Here is a 21,078-nt window from a genome sequence, read left to right as displayed (position 1 = left end):
AAACCTCCCCGCCCCCAATTCGTACCCAAGCTAGTGTAAAGGAGGAAGGGAGGAGCCTCCCTGTCCCTCACTTGCTCCTCACTGCTGAGGCGCTCGGTACATGACAGGTCACACAAAACGGGGAGGATCTCCCTGCTCTGTAACATGTTAGATGCCAATCTGAATGGAGAAAAAGCTGTCAGCTTCAGAGATGAAGCTGACAGCTTTTTCCTTCATAATTCTAGGTGAGGCTCTGCCTCACCTGCCTCCCCTGGCCGCACATCCCTGCTATACATTGCTATATACAGAGCTGTAGAGTGCTGTATATAGTGCTATATTTTTCTATATTACAGTAAATTGCAGTGTGGTGGGTTACATAGTATGTAGTTTACTCCCCCTGTACCCACTGTTGTAATGTGCTACGTTACTGTGAATTGCATTGTGGTGGGTTACATAATATTGTGTACCACCCTTATTATGCACAGTGCATAGACCCAACTGCCCCTTTTAGGACTACCTTTTTGTGTCTGTCAGCAACAACTTCTTTTTTTTATTTTTTTCATGTTTTTATATATTTTTTAAGTTTCCAATAGGTGAAAAAAATATATAGCTTTGAGTTTTAGTGTTTAAGGGTCACAGGATTTTCCACCAATGCTGGCCTGCCACCATAGCCGTCTCGTCCTGCCCTATTCTGTAGCTCTGGCATTGCAAAGATGCCACACATAATTTCAAAATGTTAATAATATTTCCACAGCTGGTCCTCCACTGCAAAATTTATAGTGTTTCCTGCAGGGTAACCCATGCTTTTTGTCTCCTAGTTTGTGGTCTATTTCACTGCTATTGTCTTTCTGAAATAGGTACTCTATAATATGCTGTATTGTTTATTTTTTTTATTATGAAAAGCTGCCTGGTGTCTCTCCTGTTCAAATGCCTGCCAGTGTATATGGAGTCAGTATAATATTTTGCTGTGTTTTTTATGTGAAATAAATAAACTCTAAAGTAAATGTTTACATTTAAAGCTGACTGTTGCCCCTCTTGTTCAACTAGAAGTGCTTAAATACTGTGTATGCAGTCTCTATAATATTTTGCTGTTTTTTGTCTGGGAAATGTGCATGCCCTGTTCACCGTGTGTACGCAGCTGTATATTCTGTGTCTGGCTGCCCTGTAACTGTGTATATGTATGTGTCAGCCTTGACTTTGAGTTGTCTGCCTGGACACTAACAGGTCTGATTTACTAATGGAGTTATGAAAATTTACACAGTAAATTATGTGAAGATTTACTTCAATTATACAATCATGGGAAAAGCAAATTCCTGTTTACTTATTTCATCTGCACATTGATTTTTGAAGTGAATATTTACACAATTTATTGTGTGAATATTTTCATTACCTTTAGAAATCGGCCTCTAAATGTGTGTGTCACAGAGAAGGGAAGGGAAAGATTTACAAAGCAGTAATTGTGACTTTCTTTATTGTGACATATTTACTTCACTGTGGGTCTTGTGAGTCTTATTTACTTCACTTACTTTCTTAACTTCTTTTTGCACAGCCAGTCCAGAGTCTCTGGGGGAATAAACAAAGCTTTAAACAAAGCGTAGCAAACTGGTGCGAGTGGCTTGTGCCACATTAACAAGGCAGATAGACCTGTTTCAGGTGTATGTGTGCCACCTGCACCAATTTCTATTTCAGAGTAAAACAGAAACTGGCACATGTTCCATGCCTAATTAACAAAGGGATTGCAGCAGTTTTCAACATAGAAAACTGCATTTTCTAGTGGGCTAAATGATAGAAATGTACAAGAGTATGGCCAGCCTTACAGTCTTATATTTAGCCTGGCCCTTAAGCTGGCCATACACTGTTCTATTTTTTTTTTTGCTTGACCTGTGGGCTGATCAAAAAAATAGAACAGATTCCTCCATCAACGCTTATAAGCATTGATGGCGGAATCCACTGCTGTTTCAGAATACCCGAACAGTCGGAAAGCTTGTTAGCTGTCAGCTCTGTTGATACGAAGCTTTTCTTTTGATGAGCTGATCGGGTGTACAAATTTTAACCAGTTCTGATGAAATTCACATAATGTATGGCCAGCTTTACACTGTGTGTAAGAGAATACAGTAATAAGAAAAAGCAAACAATGTCTGAGACATAAGTGGATTATTATAACAGTTCATGAGTGGAAACGTATTATATTGCAAGTTCACTTTAACACATATGTTACTGGATAAAGAGATCCAGCAAGATCTAGAAATCTTGGACACTGCATTTATGGCCTTTTGAAAGTTTACTGTCACTATTACAATATTGTGTTAGCAACTCCATAGACAGATTTATGCGTGTTTGTAGCCATTACTTATCTAAAATTTAATTATTGATATTTATTCTGCATTGCAGATGATGTTTATGATGATACCGAGCTCATATCAAATACATTTCCTGCTATGCCAGCCAAAGCAAGGTACTGGTTCCAATATCCTTGTGTGTGAGTGTGAACTTGTGAATGTGAGTTATGTTCTTTGTTATTTGTTATGTTCTTTGTCTTTCTTTTTCTTAAAGAAGAGTTTATTTAAGAAAGTAGAGTAGCGTGTATTGTGTAGTATCCCAAAACAACCAATCTGGTATCCTCTTTCACTAATCTGACAACTAAACTGGTGAAAAGTACATTTCCTGTGGGTTACTGCATTTTAGGCCCCCTTCATGTGGGCTGATCACATTGCGGTGACATCTGTGCCGAGCAGTGTTTTCCTCCATATTGCAATGGAGGTAAAAACTGCAATTACCGGACCCCATGCCAGTCTATGTGGAATCGGAATTAAATGGACATATGTCCGTTTAAATCAGATTACCCCTGATCCGGCACGATTCGTTCCGGCATTTTTCCAGACCCATCCGGAGGTGGGGGTAACCAGTTGTAAACAGGCGGACGTCCTTTTACATACGGCTGCCCATAGCTTTAGGCCCCTTTCACATGGCCGCTGTCAGTTTTTCCGGTGGACCCGAGCTATGCCATATGCAAGTCTTGGGGCAGCGGCGTGTAAACGGACGAGGATCCGTTCACACCCGGTTAACCCTGCCTCTGACAAGGTCCAGAAAAACAAACGGAATAGTGTTCCGTTTCACTGGACCGTATCGTGCCAAATGTAAGCTGTACATGTCAGTTTACATCAGATTCCACATAGACTGGCATGGGGTCTGGTAAATGCAGTTTTTTGTGATGGAGCAAAAAACTGTACAGACATGGATTTCACGGCGGTGACATCTGCTCTGTACTGCTCTGATCAGGAGAGGATCCGTGCACTTCTTTCCTGATCAGCCCGCGTGAAAGGGGCCTTAAGGTGCCCATACACTGTTCAAATTTCGGACATTTTTTGAGGAACCGGCCTAAATTCGCACAGTGTGTGTCGCTGTTGGCACCCTTTCAATCAACATTCCTCGATCAGCTGATCGAAGTCGCCGGTCGGAAAATCTTTGATCGATTAGAGCCAGCAGCCAATGAGGTGCCCACTCTGGTCGTGTATTCTGACAGGTGACGGCAGCCACTGTATGTAAACAGCGGGTTTCCATGATCAACAAGCTGTTAATGTTGATAGAGGAATCAGGTCTATTTTTTCCATTCAGCCTGTGGTTTGAACAAAAGAAATAGATCAGTCTATGGCCAGCCTTACACTTCATCACTGCAGTTGTTGAACTCCTTGAGTTCATGATTGCTTTTTGTTGTAACAATTGCTTTTAGTTTTATTTAGCAATAATTTATATAAGACATATACTTTAATTCTGTAATTTGATCTGTAATGTAATAACGTATAATCTATTATTATTCCTTTTCGTGTCTTCTTTGCTGAAATGAAGATTTCAAAGTGGTTATACTACAAGATTGTTCCAAAGAAATTCCAAACAAATAAGGTATAAATGGTGTTTACCTTCAGTTTATTTGTTTAATAATTGACTCACAGTGTAACTTTTGTTGGAACTGATTTTGAAAGGTTGTTGATAACAATAAATAATTTCCTTTTGAGGGGTGAAATATAAGCATGATTAATTATATGATGTCCACGATTTACAATGGAACAATAAATATGCAGAATGACACATAAAAATTGTTTTTAAAATTAAATAAACATGCCAACAAATCATACTAGCCACAGGTCTATATTTTATCTGATGCACACAAAAAAACGATTTTGTTCAATCTCCAATTATGAAGCAGCCTGAATATGGATATTTGCAATTTTTCTAAATTCACATAAAAAATAAAGTGAAGTGAAAAAAGCACTTTACACTTCTAAGTTCTTCTAATTTGCTTTGTACTTTTAAATAACATACATGTTTATCATAATGTAGGATTTACCGTTTCCGTTTTACTTTTCTTTTAGTATCTACAATGGCTATGGAACATTTTTAATAGTTTATAAAAGCAGTGGTGTAAATTGTCTATACTTTTTTATATAATATATTTTTAAATTTTTAAACGCAAAACATAAGTACTGTTACGGTAGTGTGAGAAGCCAAGCAAAGATAACTTGTGTGCCATAGATCACACACTACTCTAAACAGAAAATGTAAATGCTAAACTAAACTGAATACTATATCTACTTTTGAGTGCCAATCAAATACAGTTGTCTATATTTGTTTCCACAATATGGCAATACTTTGCTCTTGTTAATTACATACTCTGCTGTTTAATTAAAAAAAATCTACCTGCTTCCTTGTGAACAGAAAAGTGCACATTCATGCAACTATGTTGAAAGTAGGGGCTGTGAATTATACTGTATATGTTAGATCCCAGCTACTGATAGCACCAGGGGTGCCCCTAAGATCGATTGCGATCTACCAGTCGATCACGTAGAGATCACTGCTAGACGGTGATGTCCTCTCCTCCTGCCCGTGGGTCTTCTCCTCTGGATCCCCATCTGTAAGCTGATCACTCCAGTGTTTGTAAATAACTGGGGACACATAGTACTATCTGTCCCCAGTTATGAATGAACAGGATGTGATTTACATCACTTCCTGTTTATTTTTAAGTTTCTGAATGGGGAGGAGCACTCTGTACAGAGGCTCCTCCCCATTCAGAAACTGCATGATAGTAAAATATCTTCTGAATGAATGGGACGCCTCTGTGCTTTCCATTCATTTAGAACAGAGGCTGCAGAAAAAGAGATTTAGGACTTTGTGTCCTCCAATTTCTTTTTCTATTTTCTCCCCGTGTGCAAAGTCAGCCACAAAAGCACCGCGGGAGGACATGACGCCGGGGCCTCTAGAACACACTGGAATGTAAGCCGGCCGACTCCCTGCGTTCAGGGGCGGGAGGGGGTGTGGGGTTGTATTGAAGTCAATGCCACCGCAGCCATGCCCCACCGTGCGCAGTGCCTGCACCCGGAACGCAGGCACTGCAGGCACATTAGTGCCTGCATTTCGGTCCAGAGCAATCTGCAAAAATAGTGGCAGTGATTTTAACATCACTTAAAGTGAAACAATAAGAATTAAAAATGTCTTTAAATATCGTGCCTGGGGGTCTTCTTAAGCTGCCTGTAAAGTGGCACATCTGTACAATGTATAGAACCTGCTGCAGCAAAATTGACATTTGTAAAGAAAATACACTACATTTTTTTTTGAAAAAAAAAACATGTGGTTCCCACTCCCAAACCATACCAGACCCTTTAGGTCTGGTAGGAATGTTAGGAGGGACCCCATTTAAAAAAAAAAAAAAAGTGTGTGGGGTTCCCCCTCAAAGTCATACCAGCCCCTTAAGGTCTGGTAGGAATTTTGAGAAACCCCACCCTTTTTGTAAAAAAAAGACGTGGGGTCTCCCCTAAAATTCCCTACCAGACCCTTAATCCTAGCACAGGCCTGGCAGGGCAGGAAAGGTGTGATAAGCGAGCGCCCGGCCCCCTCCCTGCGATACCGGGGTGCTTTCCAGGGGCATCCAGATTTGCCCCCCCCTTGTGAATGAGTAAGGGGTACTTGTACCCCTACCCATTCACTAAAGGGTTAAATAAGATTGTAAAAAAGAGGCCAGACTTTTGAAAAAATCCTTTATTTGGAAAAAAACAAAAGAAGTTTTTGACAGTCTTTTATTTAAAAAAAAAAAATCTATCTACCGACGTAATCCAGCGTCCATCACAACGCCCAGCGATGTCCAAGCGGCGATGACGCAACAAAATAAAAAATAAAACAATAAATTTTTTTTTTCAAAAACGACGACCACCGACCCGTCCGCGCACGACGAACACACATTTTGACAGATGCCGGCAACATATAAACAATTGGGCAGAGCTATTGGTGACAGCTAGCTCCACCCTACTCTTTACAGTTGTACGGCATCTGACAGGTGAGCCATGACTGGGCAAAGCCATCATGACTTTGCCCAATCATGGCTCTTACAGACTACTGGGCCCTGATTGGGCAAAGTCTTGCACCTGACCTGTGGTCAGATGCAAGGTTTTAGCCAATCAGGGCTTCACAAGGCGCAGTGCCTTGTGGGGCGCTCGTCGGACGAACAGCCCACTGAACATCCTGAAAGTTTGTGTGTTCGCCGAACACAGGAACTGCCGATGTTCGAGTCGAACTCACATTTGACTCGAACATCGAGCCCATCACTAGTCATTAATAGGCATTTCTAAAAGTGCCTTTGTTGTTACTTTGAAGATATGGGTAAGCTTATGTAATCATGCCCAAGCATTGCATCCTGGGAAGATTACATCAGGAGAGTATTGCTGGGAGATTTCATCTGTAATCTCATGAGATCTCAGGGAAAGGAGCCCATCACTAGTCATTAATAGGCATTTCTAAAAGTTCCTTTGTTGTTACTTTGAAGATATGGGTAACGCGAGTAGTTTTTTGTACATTTAGCCCTGCTGAAGCAGAGCTAAATGTACAGTGGGAGCTAAGTGATCTAATCAGAATCGAGCGGCGGCGGTGATCGAGTCTGCCCCCCCTCCCCCGCCGTGGTTTTCGGGGTGACCACGGCATAGGAGCTCACCATAGAGCCCCTAGAGCAGACGAAGAATGTCTGCTCTGTGTGATTCGATGCAGTTTTTGTTATATGCATTGCTGTTACTGAGTTGTTTTATGCAGTTTATGAACTGTGGCTGCTGGATTAATTAATAAGAAAGGATAGCAGAGCAATTCAATCTTTAAGTATGGCTATATAAAGGGCACAGCCCCATCTAGTGGCTATATCCACAGTGGCATGTACAGCACAACCTCAGTTTAGCTTTAACAGGGTTATTCACAAAAGGTGAAGAGTTAGGAGAAGGCAAGAGAAGTGAAGGAGAAGTTAGGAGAAGGCAAGAGTAAAAGGTGACATTAGGGGTCTAAAAGACCCCTAATTCACCCATAAGAGAACCTGTCATCTCCAATGTGCTATCACATAGGGGGCTTGTGAGTTCCCTCATGTGATAGCAATGAGGTAACGCGAACGCGCGCATTTAAACGGAAACACAAGTTGGGTGCACCTACATAGAACACATGTTAGGTATCGCCGTGTGCGCTGAAGTGAGAGCAATAATTCTTGGGCCAATATTCATGGCTAACTCTAAATTAATATAAAACCTTTTATAAAATTTTTTATAAAAAATATAAATATATATACTGTATATGTATGTGGCAAGCGTAATTTTTAGTTTCGGCCTGAAAATTCTGCTCTGGGATGTGCGTTGTGGTGCCATTAATTTCAATGGCATCCCAAACGCCCCTCCCGCCCCCAGTGTGATCACCTGCAATGGAATGTGTGGTACTGCAATGCTTTGTGTTCCAGTGCGAGTGCAAAAAATGTGCATACCGTTTTATTCTGAAGTAAGCTTTGTAACACTCCATTTGTGTATTTTATTTTAAATAGAAGATGGTATTTTTTTAATCCGATCAAAAAAATAATCGGCCAACTAATTGATTATGAAAATAATCGTTAGTTGCAGCCCTACTTTTACTTACAGGAAGTGGACAGGGCTTACTGCACAACGGCTTTACTGGGCAATGTGGATCTCTTCTTTCTGCTATTCCCCATTGCCATTTCTCAGTGGATACTAGGACTGCAACTAACGATTATATTCATAATCGATTAGTTGGCCGATTATTTTTACAATTAATCGGATAAAATAATCTTTCATTTAAAATAAAATATACAAATGCAGGTTTACTTCAGAATAAAAAACTGCACATTTTTTTGCAATCGCACCACACATTTCAGGGCAGGCAATCACACCTCGGGTGGGAGGCGTGTTTGGGGTGCCACTGAAATGAATGGCACTGCAATGCACATCCTGCAGGAGAATTTGTCAGGCTGAGACCAAAACATTTTTTCTCACGTTTTTTTTATAGCTGTTTGTATTATATTAGACATTTTAATTAGTTTCATGGATTTAAAATAATCTGAATTGAAAAACTCCAAGCCAATATAATAAAATAGCCAAACTTTTTTTAAATAACACAAAAATAAAAAGAAATACAATTATATATAAAATTATAGATATGTATAAAAATATAAAAGCCCAGTCATCAGTTTAGAGTTATCCATGAATATTGGCCCGGATAATTATTGCTCTCACTCTGAAAGTTCCTCCTCTGCTGATTGACAGCAGGCAGTGGGCGGGTAGAATAGCCAGCCTGCTATTGGCTACACAAATTAAAAATAGCCAATACGAGGCTGCCTATTGGTCCCAGCCACCGGATGGGAGCAAGTCGTAAGAGGGGGCACTGAGGAGCGGCGAGGACATGGGAAGGAGCAGCCGGAACGAGCAGCGTGGACACGGAGGAGCAGTGTGGACACGGGGAAGAGCAGCGGAGATGACCAGCAGAGGCACCGGTGCAGAAGTGGGGCAATGGGGAATTGCAGCGGCATATTGTTCTCCCCTACCCGCTGGGCACCAGCTGCACACACAGACCACAGCATGCAGGGGCTCCCAGCATAGAAGAGAACAGGGAAGCAGAGCAGTGACGGCGGGGGGCGGGAGAGTGAGTTTTGGAGCTCTCCTCAACCCTGAGCACAGGCTGCAGGGGTTTGCGTCCCCAACCATCACGCCTGGAAGCAGCCAAGATCAGAGGCGACACAGAGCCCATGAAACAACTAATCGAACAATCAACTAATCATTAATGAGAATTGTTGACAACAATTATCATTATCGATTATCATCGATTAAGTTGATTTGTTTTTGCAGCCCTAGTGGATACCTATACAGCCTGGAAAGCTAGTGCCTCCCCAAGGAGCAAAGGTCTGCCTTTTGTATCCCTTTGGTACAGCAAGGGCCCAGGTGAAGAGTTTGCGGTTAAATGGTGGTTTGTGGTAAGACTCTTAAGGGGGTACCGTCTGTAACCTCCTTTGAGACAGTTTCCTAATTTCGGCAACATGTCTAACACCAGAAAGAGTGGAGCCAGTGTATTTTGCCTTTATGTGTGTCCTGTGTGTATTCTTACCAATTTTGCAGATCCTCCTCTGGGCTATCCGCTGGCTGGATTGCCAGGTAATAAACCGCAACAGATTCATAAAAAAATATTTGTTTCAGAAAACTGTATACAGTGCGAAACGTACTAAAAAACAGGTTTAAGGTTTACATACATGTAAATGCTGAAGACCGTTCCCATTCTGGGTTCCCACAGGCTTCGGCACTCGGTTTTCCAGAATTATAAACAATTTGATGATCTTTTGTCCATAGAGGGGTGGCAACTTGACAGGTTTTTTTTCCATCCTTATGTGGTTTTCCACTATCTATCCTCTGTTAAGAAGTAGTCTTATCCACCCTGGGTGGGCCCACCAGTGCCTGGCCTTAACTAGGTGAAGGTGATATTGGCCACAGATTCTGCATGCTGAGGATTCGACAGAAAACAAACTTTTGTCCTTCTCAAGCATGATTGTTTCCACCGCTGGCTCTGTTTAGAGGTAAGTTCCCACAGTGCCTCCCCTGGGACGTGGGGATGAATAGCTTTTGGTTTGTGAGGATGCGCCGATGAAAGGCCCTCACTTTGGCAGGAGCATGAACATCATCAGCTGGTACCCATGGATTTTCCTCAGAACCATATCCCTGCCATTTGATGAGGTATTCAACAGTGTTCTTACAAAATCTAGAATCCAATATTTCTTGGACCTCATACTCCTCTTCATCATCAACACCTATAGGACCCAGTTGAACTGAAAAAGATCTGGAGGAGAACACGTCAGGGACAAGTGGTTTTAGTAAAGATACATCAAATACAGTACTGATACTGATACTGTAGGAATCAGGGAGATGTAACTTCATTGCCAGTGGTGAGATGACATGTACAATAGGAAAAGGTCCTATCAATCTAGGACCGAGCTTCTTGGAAGGGCAGGATAGTTTTAGGAACTTGGTTGAAAGCCATACTTTGTCGCCTACTTTGTACTAGGGGGAAGAACTATGAGCACGATCATAATATTTTTTGTACCTCTCCTGGGCATGAGTCAATGTCTTCTTCAACGATGAAGCAGTGCGGGTAATATTCTTGACATGGTCCTCGACCCCAGGAACTGAGCATACGATATGAGGGGGAACTGGGTAACATCGAGGGGATAATAACCATAGTTACCAAAGAATGGAGACATGTTCATTGAGCGGTGTATCTGATTGTTGTATGTAAATTCGGCTAAAGGCAAGTGAACGTACCAACCATCTTGGAGATAAGAGATATAACAGCGCAGATACTGTTCAAGGGTTTGATTAGGTCATTCACTTTGGCTGTTCGACTGAGGATGAAAGGCAGTGAAAAGATAGCGTTGTATGTTCAACTCCTTACAGAACGCTCCGCAAAATTTGGAAGTAAATTGACTCCCCCGGTCACTTACTATGGATTCAGGGAGTCCATGGAGTCGGAAACACTTCTTGTATAAACATCAGAGCAGTCTGTTTGGCTATGACATTGTAGTAAAACGATCCACCACCACGATGATGGTATTATGACCTTGTGCAATAAGTAATTCCACTCTAAAGTCTATGGATATGTCTGCCCAGGCTCTTGATGGTACTGGCAGTGGTTGTAACAAGCCCTGTGGATGGGCGCATGAGTCTTTATTCCTAATGCATATAGGACAGGCTGAGACGTAGTCGTTAATATCACGTTCCATATGGGACCACCAGAAAGTCCTTTGTACTAGATCTTTAGTTTTGTGTACTCCACCATGGCCAGCTAGCAGAGAGTCATGGCATATTTCCAACACTTTATGTGCTAACTCAGAAGGAACCACCACTCTGTTGTGGTAAAATAGGTATCGGTCTTTTTTTTCCATCTGGGGTAATATGTTTGTACGAGGAATGTCTGTTGTATAATTCTTGATTTAATCCGAGAAGTACGTATTCCGACGTATTCGCTAGAAATAAGTGCTTAGGGAGTATTGTCTGCGGTTCTAGTGGCATTCTGGGCGATTCAGCAGGCATTCTAGAGAGGGCGTCTGCCTTGCCATGTTTGGAACGGGTAAGTAATCAGTAGATTAAATCGGGAGAAGAATAAGGCCCATCTAGTCTGTCTCGGTCGTAGACGACGAGCTTCCTGCAAATACTCCAGGTTAGGGTGATCAGTATATACGATGATCGGGTATAGGGCTGCCTCTAATAAATGCCACCACTCTTCCAGGGCCATTTTTATTGCCAACAGCTCTCTATCAGCTACATCATTGTTCTTTTCAGCAGATGAGAAATACGTGAAAAGATAGCCACTGGATGTAGGTCATCCTTTGTTCCTGCTCTTTGTGACAAGGACTTATAGGGGAGCAGATGAACATAGTGTTTTTAATACATCGAAAGCCTTTTGGGCTTCAGGAGTCAATTGGAACTTCTTTTCTTTCTTTGTTAAAGCGGTTATAGGCTGTACCACCCTTCAGGCATTTTTTACAAAACGCTGGTAAAAATTGTAGAAGCCAAGGAAACTACCTTTCTTAGTCATTTGAACAGGCCAGGTCTACTTTTTTGCGGTCCATTTGTATGTGTCCTGGAGAAATTATATAGCCTAGGAACTCCACAGTTTGAGTTTCAATAACGCACTTCTCTAGCTGCGCATATAGGTTATGCTCTCGCAGATTATGTAATACATGTCTTCTATGTTCATTTAAGGTGGCCGAGTAGATTAGTATATCATCTAGATCAAGGGCGCCCACAATTTTTTGTCCGGAGATCTACTTTTCAAATGACGAGCTCAATGAGATCTACCAGCGAAAAAACACCTGCATTCAGGGGCAGGAGGGGGCGTAGCGGTGCATTGAAGTCAATGGCACAGCAGCTAGGCACCGCAGGCAGGCCCCTCGCACACCGTGCGATCGCCTTCACCCGGAACCCAGGCACATTAGTGCCTGCGTTCAAGTGCAGTGCGATCCGCAAAAATGCTGCAAGCACTATTTTTGCAGATCGCACTGGACCGGAATGCAGGCACTAATGTGCCTGCGTTCCGGGTGTGGGCGATCGCACTGTGGGCCCCCTCCCCCTCCCGCCCCTGAACACAGGGAGTCAGCAGGCTTACATTCCAATGCGTCCTAGAGGCCCCGGCGTCCTGTCCTCCCGTGATGCTCCTGTGGCCGACGTTGCACATGGGGATTCGGGCAGAGGTAGCAGGAGGATCCGAGGAAAAGTGAAAGAAGCACTTCAGCCGTGGGGCAGCGGAGGAGGGAGCCGCTGTCACAGAACTAAGGCTATGTTCATAAGGGGAGAAGTCGTCCTCTTACCTCCACCAGGGGAAGGCTTGGACCTGCACTCCTGGACTTGATGTCCTGGTTTGCCGCAGTACAGAGTCCACTAGCCCTTCTTCGTGCTTTCTCAGCTGCTGTAAGTGGGCCTATTATCAAACCAATTAGCATTGGCTTTTCAGTGGATTCATCTGCGACAGGAGGGACACTTGTGATAGAGGATGTAGAAAAGAGGCAAGGGGAAGACATTCTTTCATAACGTCTTTCACATAAACGACGGTTCATTCCAGGCACAATCTAGACGATGAAAATCTGTCAATACTCTTCCGCCTTTCTTTTCCCTTGTTTGAGAGCTCTCAGAGAGTTGGTGGCAGTAAATTTTTTATGTGGGTCATCATATAAACTGTCCATTGCTCGAAGAAAGGAGTCCCAGGTGTTTATGAGGAGATTATGCGTGTGAAGCAAATAGTGGGCCCAGGTTTGTGGTTCTCCTGTCATAAGTGACATAACAGTGCATACTGTGGCGGAACTACTGCCAGTGCGGGCACACCAGGGCCTCAGCCTTGGGGGGCCCAGCACAGTTGCCGGCCACCGGATAGCACGGGATCCGTATCGGCGGGCCCCCAGCCCCTGATCCGAGAGGACCCACTTCAGGAGCGAGCGGTGGCCGATTAGAGAGCCGGGTCTGATGCTGGCGGGCTGACTGGGAGCTGCGGTGACGGCCGCACGGTCACTGCGCCCCTCGCTACGCTGCTGTCCGGGAGTGTTGAATGTGCAGAAAGGCGACAGAGGGATGGAGAAGCTGCGGCCACAACAGACCCCCACAACCAGGGTCCAGGGAGCCCCACTGACCACCAGGCTAAGGTAAGGTGACATTAATAAAATTGTAAATGTTTTATTATTTTATGTTCCCGGGACATTTTTAAATGGCCCGGGAACATAAAATAAAACATTTTTTTAATACTCACCTGATCTGATCCACCGACAAGCGCAGCGTCCCGGCTCTCATGCTGTCATTATATGCATACAGAGCGTGCCGGTTACTATTTACACCTTCTGAGAAGATATGCTATTAGGGTAGCGGGAGCGATGCAAAATGCGCAGCCGGATTCCCCGCTACGCTAATAGTGTATCTTCTCAGAAGATGCACACAGCGCGCCAGTTTAAATAGTTACCGACACGCTCTTTATGCATATAATGACAGCCTGAGAGACGGGAGTCTGCACTTGTCGGTCGTTCCATGCATCAGGTGAGTATTAAAGGGTTATTAAACCCTCTGGCTTTTTTGCATATATATCTACGGCTAGCAAGCTAGATATGTGCAAAAAGTTGAGGGGAAAAAAGCTCTAACAGCGGTTTAAACTTACCCCGTCTTTGCCGCGCGCTCCCGTCTGAAAATCCTAAACTGCTCGGGCGGCCGCAAATCATCTTGCGGTGGGCGCATGCGCAGTTTGGATTTTCGGCCGGGAGACAAGGAGAGACACAAGGTAAGTCTATGGACGCGTGCACCCGCATGCAGACACCGTGGGACAGGAAGTGCCAGCAAGGACAGAGGAGTCAGTGCTGGATCGGAGACCCGCAGCATTGGGGTGGGAGGGGGAAAAATTTACTTTAATGGAATGTACCGTGTGGCTCTCCCCCTGCCTGCAGCGGCGACTGGGAGATCTCTGATTCCTCAGCTTGTTTGGGGTCTCTAGGTGACATTAGGGGTCTAAAAGACCCCTGATGCCTCCATATCTGCTATTACACAGGGTGCTTGTTAGCCCCCTATGCAATACCAATCGGGTTATTGTACACACAAAAAAAGTGTTTAAAAATTAAAGTAACATTAAAAAAATTTAAAACATTTGAAAAAAATGTTTAAGTCCCCCGCCCCCCAGATACACACGTGTTGGAGCGCCTACGTGCGAAAAACGACAATTGTGCTGCACATGTTACATATCGCCTCAAACGTCGCAGTGAGAGCAATAATGCCATTTTCTGCCGATACAGCAACGCATCCCTGCTTTCTTTCCTCCCCGCTGGGCGCTGCTCTGTGTTCCAGCGGGGAGGATAGAAAGTGAAAACCGGCCGAGCGCTGCGGGAGGAAAACTGACAGGATGTTATGAATGTGCTGTATTGGGTCCGGTCACCAACAAACTTATCAGGTAAGAGAACCTTGGGCTCAGAGGCCACAGCAGCAGCGGCTTCAGGATTATTAACAGTGGCAAGTGTTATCTCCTGGTTAGTAGTTTTGAGGGATGGAAAGCCTTGCATCATATTGTGAAGCCTATCTTGTTCGGCCTGTAGTTCAGCGTAAATTACTTGCAGGGCTTGGACTGCCTGCGTGAGCGTGGTAAGTTGTTGGGTAATGGTGGAGAGAGCTTCAACGATCCCTGTGGGTTCCATACAGGCTTGGTCATTATGTCAGAAGGTGTTGGTGTCAGGAACCCAGATGCAGGGAGACTCGCCAATACAAAAGACACCTCTGAATAAGCAAACAGAAATGTTTATGGTAGCCAGTTTAGGTAGAGTCCGTGGGCGAGGTAACCATAAGTGAAATCCCAGTCTCAATCCAATAACATAGCACTGGTCAGGGCAGGCAGCAAAGGTTCAGGGTCAGAAGACAAGCCAAAGGTCAGAATAACAGTAGTAACAGGGGGACTAAGAACGCTAAATACTACACTATGAAATACTGCAATAACCAAGCACTGACTGATTGGTTTGATTTAAATTGATACCTTTTGGCACTGAAATGACATCATCCCTGGAGGTGTAGCTTCCTGTCTGCTGGTCTTCATTAGGCTGTGCAGTGACTCTAGTACACGCGGGCGCTGTCTCTTTAAGGGGTGTGTACATGCAGGTGTCAGCAGCCAGAGGACTGCAGGGAGGAGAAGGAGCAGTTCGATGGGGGGGGAGACACAAACAGCGGCCGCTGAGACGAGATCCGCGGCTGACATCCAACATCCGTGGACAGCTGGGGGAATGCATCCAAGGAACGCAGGGCATACAGAGGTAAGTTCTCACACATCCATACTGTGGTGGCTTTAATCACCAATTATGTCTTACGGCAGGTCGTTTATGCTCCTTCACTGGAATATTCTCATCACAGATATGAGCCTCCATGCTGGGGAGGTGTGGGTACTTTGGACGCTGGAGGAATCAATCAGGTAAATTAACCACCTGGGAAGGATGCAGTGCAAAAACAGCACGGTGGTGACATGCATAAATCATCAGGCCAGCAACAGAAGCTTGGTCAAAGATTTTGGAAAACAGCTTTTGTTAGGTGGTAATCTAGGTCCCAGCCCTCTTGGCCATCCACATACCAGGCGTGGAGAACTGGCAGATTGATGCCTCAATCTAGGAAAATGGTCTCTCCATTCGGAGTAGTTTGATTAGATCTGTCAACGGTGGGAAATGTCGGGTGTGGATCTGATGGCATCCAATCATGAAGAGAACAATACAAAGCAGGAAATCCTTGTAGACACTGGATGCTCTGGTTGCCCCTTGGACACAATACTCAACGATATATGTGTTTCCACCAATTGAAGATCTATTTCATCTGGTCACAGACACCCCAAGGCTTCCTTTATGAGCAGAACTTCTGTCTGAAAGTCCATCCTACACCCTGCTTCTCAAGTCAGTGGCTGAAATGGCATGGCTATCAAAGCCCAATCTTAAAAGTGATGATTACTATCATGCTACTAGCTTTCAAGACGTTTTCTCAAAGGGAGTACACCTAAACATGGAAGGCCTTCTTCAATGCCTTTGAGACTTATAGCGTATTTACACGTTTGCAGTCATATTTGAGAAAACCCCTTTTATTTCTTACCTTGTTTTGTTGCAACATGACTGATTCCAGGTTTTTATCAGCAACTTCACAGTGAAAGACTTCTCAGATAGCAAGTAATTGAGCTGCAAGTTTGAAAATGACTTGCTAAACTATTGCAGACTTGCCAAGCTTCACAATTTTGTTGCACAATTACAGCAAGTCTGCATTGCAAGTCTCCAGACCAGCGAGCTTGCAGAGCTCTTGCTGAGACCTGCAGGACTCTTGCTGTAGACTTGCCAAGCAAATTTGCTACGCATTCAAAAAGTGTTAACTAGAACTTGTGCTGCAAGTGTTCTGCAAGTCTACAACTTGCCAGGAATGTGTGCAGCAAGTTAACAAGCATTACAATTTAACCCTGCCACAAGTTTGTGGCAAGTTATCCTTGCTATCTGGGTTAGGACTGAAATTTGAGGATTGTGTTTCTTTCATTGGTTAATTTAGTTAGAACAGATCCTTGTCTGTGTCTGCTGCCGGATCTGTACTGTATATTCTTCGCTTTAGCAGGAGTCAGTATTATAGACAATTTAGCTTATCTTGGCAGTCAACCTGCAATATCCTGGGGGCCACCCCACATACTGCTAGCACTGACTAAAAGATTTCAGAGTTGGGACCACCTGATGGCATCAAGCATAGATTTTTATCAGGTGAAATCACTCTTCATTGCATAACATCAGACTCTCCCTGGGTATAATTTTCAGTCATTCCTGGGGTTTGCCTGGAAAAAAAAAGTTGTTACAACTGGAGATCACTTTTTTTCTACAAATCTTTGGAGTTTTGCTTGAGTGCACCATATTTTCCTTATTAGATTTTAAAAATGTACACGATCTTCACAACCTACTTGATTGCAATTTTATATATGTTATTTTGTTTGTATACTGAAGATGATTTGATATTTTGTTGTAGAAGTAGAAGAGAACCTGTAGGACTGTCCTTTCTTGCATTTGATTCAGGTTTATCCAGGATGCTGCAATCTCCAACTTGATTTGTATTTACAAATCACGTGAGCTCCGTGCAGTATCCCCGGGACGGCGGAATAGAAGACGATTTACCGCAGATTTTACCCCATGTCAGTTGCTGGACATATGCTCACCGCTGGTAGAGGTCACCGACAGACGGATCTCCTCGAACTATTCTCGCGGGCGGGAGGTGATAGCTCGGTGCAGCCGGACCCCAATATGGCGACCACCCACTCGGCGGCCTCCATAGCGTCCTCTTCCAAGAAGATCCCGAAGTTGCTCCAGATGACGGTGAGTCGTACAAGCCCGCCACTCTCGCCCATCTGCACTGCTCGATGAGGCGTCTCTAACGGGTTCGGGTGAGTCCAGAGTAGGCCCCATGACAGACGGGGACAATGACTGGAGGTCCTTCCTGCCACAACTTGTGCACATAAGTTTACTTAACACATTAATTTGCCTGTTACACTTTACAAATTATATAATGCACCTGAACATATCTCAGCATCCTCTAACCTCACTTGATTATGGCTTCTATCCTATCATACTTAATTAAATAAAAACTAAGTTTAAAAATAAATCACCCCTTTGCCATCTTACAGATTTTATTATTCCGATATTTTGAATGGATATGCACATATGTGAAAGTTCTGTTGCTTCAATTAGACATGCTCTCTTCCTGTCATGTTTAATTCAATACCCCTTTAACTGGAAAAATAATTAATGAACAATTTTGAAGAATGCATTACAATTGAGCTTATACGTAGGTAATCTTACAGAGGTTTACAATCTAATTCAAATGTAAGTGCTTGTTACACATACAGATGTTACTTCTGTCTTAACAACAGCTATTCACCAGGTACATGGTTTGGTAAAAAAAAACAGTGCTCCGAGACAATCCTTTTTACACTGCTTTAAAAAAAGTGTAATTGTTTAACAGTACATTTTACAATCTGTCATTATGTACCTTTGCTATGAACAAACACACAGGGGGAATTTATCTAAACTGTAGCAGACAGAATCTGGAGCAGTTGCCTTGCTTCTCTCTTCAGTTTGTTTAGTTGAGCTTTGAAAATAAAAAATAAAAGCTGATTGGTCGAAATGGGAAACTGCTTCAGATTCTGCCTGTTCACATTTTGATAAATTCCCCTTTTTACTTACACAATGTGAAAATTTACTGAGTGAGCACATTTTTTCTTAATGACCTCAAATATGATAAAAACTTCTATAGCAAACCAAAACAATCAATATTTTAAACTGTGTAAACAATATATACTGTACAATAATGACAACAAGTAATTTGTCTTGCTTTATAATGCTTTATAGTTAAAAAATCAAACAATAAGTGTAACAAACACTGAGCACGATTAAATGGTTCATTGGGTGCTTTGAGCTCATTGCACCTAACTGATGTCTATTCTGCAATTGTTTTTATCTTCTCCTTGTTGTACTGAATGTCCTACCTTAGAACTTTTAAAAGTGAGCCAAAAATTCAGGATGAGTCAAGGGCAATTGCGGTGCATGTAGGGAACAGCGATATTAGTCATGTTGCACGCTGTGCTCCAAAATAGAAGCACAGGATGCCTCGTGCTTAGTGCGTTAGAAAACTGAGGTGTTTACTAGCAGAGCATATAGTGTGCCATGGTGAAATATGTGGCTAACACTGGTGAAGGTAATTAATAGACATGTTGTGACGGACTGAACTGTCACTGGGGCTGCTGGAGGAGCCTGAGGGCTAGCCTCCTTCCTGGCGACTATGGACCTAGGACTATAGAGACCCCCCCTTGTGGGTTTAACTGGGTGTCCAGGGCCCATGGAGGGCTGTTGCGGGGGAGCCTTGCCCTACAGCTGTCCAATTTCACAATGCAATATCGCTCTGGAAATCCAATGTTAATGACAATGGATTATCCCGGCAGGTGGACCTGGAACCTTAAGACTACTTTTCCAACATCCTCGAGTTGACCCGCTTGGGGTCCCACTGTGGCTGTTGGACGGTTTCCCAGGGGGGAGTATTGTCATGGTCCTTGGAATACTGAACCATGTTTCCTTGACTATATTACACAGTGGTGGGTCCTCCACCCTTGAATCACTCTGTGTTTGTTTCATTGTTCACAGTTTGTCTTAAGGCTAATCCCCTCCAAACGGCTCTGTGGTCTGGAAGGAAGGCATTGTTCTATGTTTGACTGTTTGTTGTTTATGTAATGTAATTATCTCCCGGGACTTCTCTGTGTCATTACCCATATCAGCCCTCCCCTTCAAGTTATCGGACCCATCCCTGCTGACTCTGTTTCAAGCCTTCATTTGCATGACCAATAGGAAGTGGTTGTTTGGGCGGGGTGTTCAAACTGTGGTGTATAAAAGTGTGTGTGTGTGCATTCAATAAAGCAGATCCCTGTTGGAACTTACATACAGCCTGGCTGGTGTTTGTTCTGAGCTATCACAACTGGATTCGAACGGCACATAGCTGTAGTTCGAATCCCGGATTATCAGACGATCGAAGAATCAGATGTGCGGTCTGACATCTGATCCAATAGTAGCAGAGGAGTGCCGGGAGAGTGGAACAGAGCGAGCAGGGGCTCGTTACACATGTAATTTTCGTTTTGTTCTGAATGGATATTCGTGCAAATTTTGTTACATTCGTACATTTGGATGCATCCAAATTTCCGAATTCAAACGTATCTGAATGCGAAGAAATTTGAATGTTCGTTTAATGAAAAATCATATCCGTCCGAATTTCCGTTCAAAGGTAAACTAAATCGTACATGTAACTGTTTTATTGCTAATCAGATTTTTTGTGGCCTTGGGGGTTGCATTACAGGCATAGTCATGTGACATCCTGTAGTGGATTGTTCCGAAATGAAAATTCAGACAGATATGAAATCTGAATAACGAAACAAATTGAATTTTCAGATCTGAAATCCGAAAACTAAAGTAAATAAAAATCCGAATCAATACGAAACTAAATTAATTGTTTTGTGGGGTTGCATATCTAGTAATTAACCAGTTGACATCCACGGTATTAAACCCCCTTCCCATCCAGACCATTTTTTTTGGTGGTATTTATTCACCACTGGGGTTTTTATTTTTTACTATATTAAGGAAAAATTACCGAAATTTTTTTAAAAAAACATAGTTTCCCCTATATTAAATGATAAAACATTTATTATTACCCAATTTTTTGGTAAAATATAAAAGACACCAAACATGTCAAGCCTTAAAATTGCGTGCGCGAGTGAAACCTCAAAAAACCATAATACCCAAAATTGGCCATAGGCGACGCTTTAAAAGCTGTTACTGCTCATCAGTTTAGTGTTATCAGTGATTGATGGCCCTAAAATGATTGCTCTCACTGCGACATTCGTGGCGATATGTAACATGTGTAGCGCAATTGTCATTTTTTTTTGCGCGCTGGGGCACCAGGCGCGTATTTACGTTTATAGGTGCGTAAATGTGGGGGTGGGGGAGTTAAACATTTGGGGTTTTTTCACTTTTTTTGTATGGGACTTTTATTTTATTTTACTTTTTTATATGTTACTTTAATTTTTTTTTATTTTTTTTTTGCACTTATTGTTATTGCTATTATATAGGGGGATAACAATCCCCCTATATAGTAGCAAAGGCACACTGACAGGTCCTCTTTACGGAGACATTAGGGGTCTCTAGGACCCCTAATGTCACCTGTGGACCCCAAAAGAAGCTGATGAAGCAGAGATCTGCTT

General features: G+C 43.1%; 1 protein-coding gene across 1 annotated transcript in view; it reads left to right on the top strand.

Annotated features, from left to right (window-relative positions):
• LOC108798436 (PML-RARA-regulated adapter molecule 1-like) overlaps nucleotides 1–21,078 on the top strand; it is a 99,982-nt gene that overhangs the window by 1,625 nt on the left and 77,279 nt on the right. Inside the window, exons 4-5 of the mRNA XM_018570189.1 lie at nucleotides 2,371–2,434; nucleotides 3,826–3,879. Coding sequence (XP_018425691.1) covers nucleotides 2,371–2,434; nucleotides 3,826–3,879 — 118 coding nt within the window. The remainder of the gene's footprint in view (nucleotides 1–2,370; nucleotides 2,435–3,825; nucleotides 3,880–21,078) is intronic.

This window comes from Nanorana parkeri, unplaced genomic scaffold, assembly GCF_000935625.1.
Source record: "Nanorana parkeri isolate BGI_ZX_2015 unplaced genomic scaffold, ASM93562v1 scaffold1475, whole genome shotgun sequence".
Classification (NCBI taxonomy): domain Eukaryota; kingdom Metazoa; phylum Chordata; class Amphibia; order Anura; family Dicroglossidae; genus Nanorana; species Nanorana parkeri.
The sequence above is the reverse complement of the archived record's forward strand: the minus strand, read 5'-3'. Positions and strand labels throughout refer to the sequence as shown.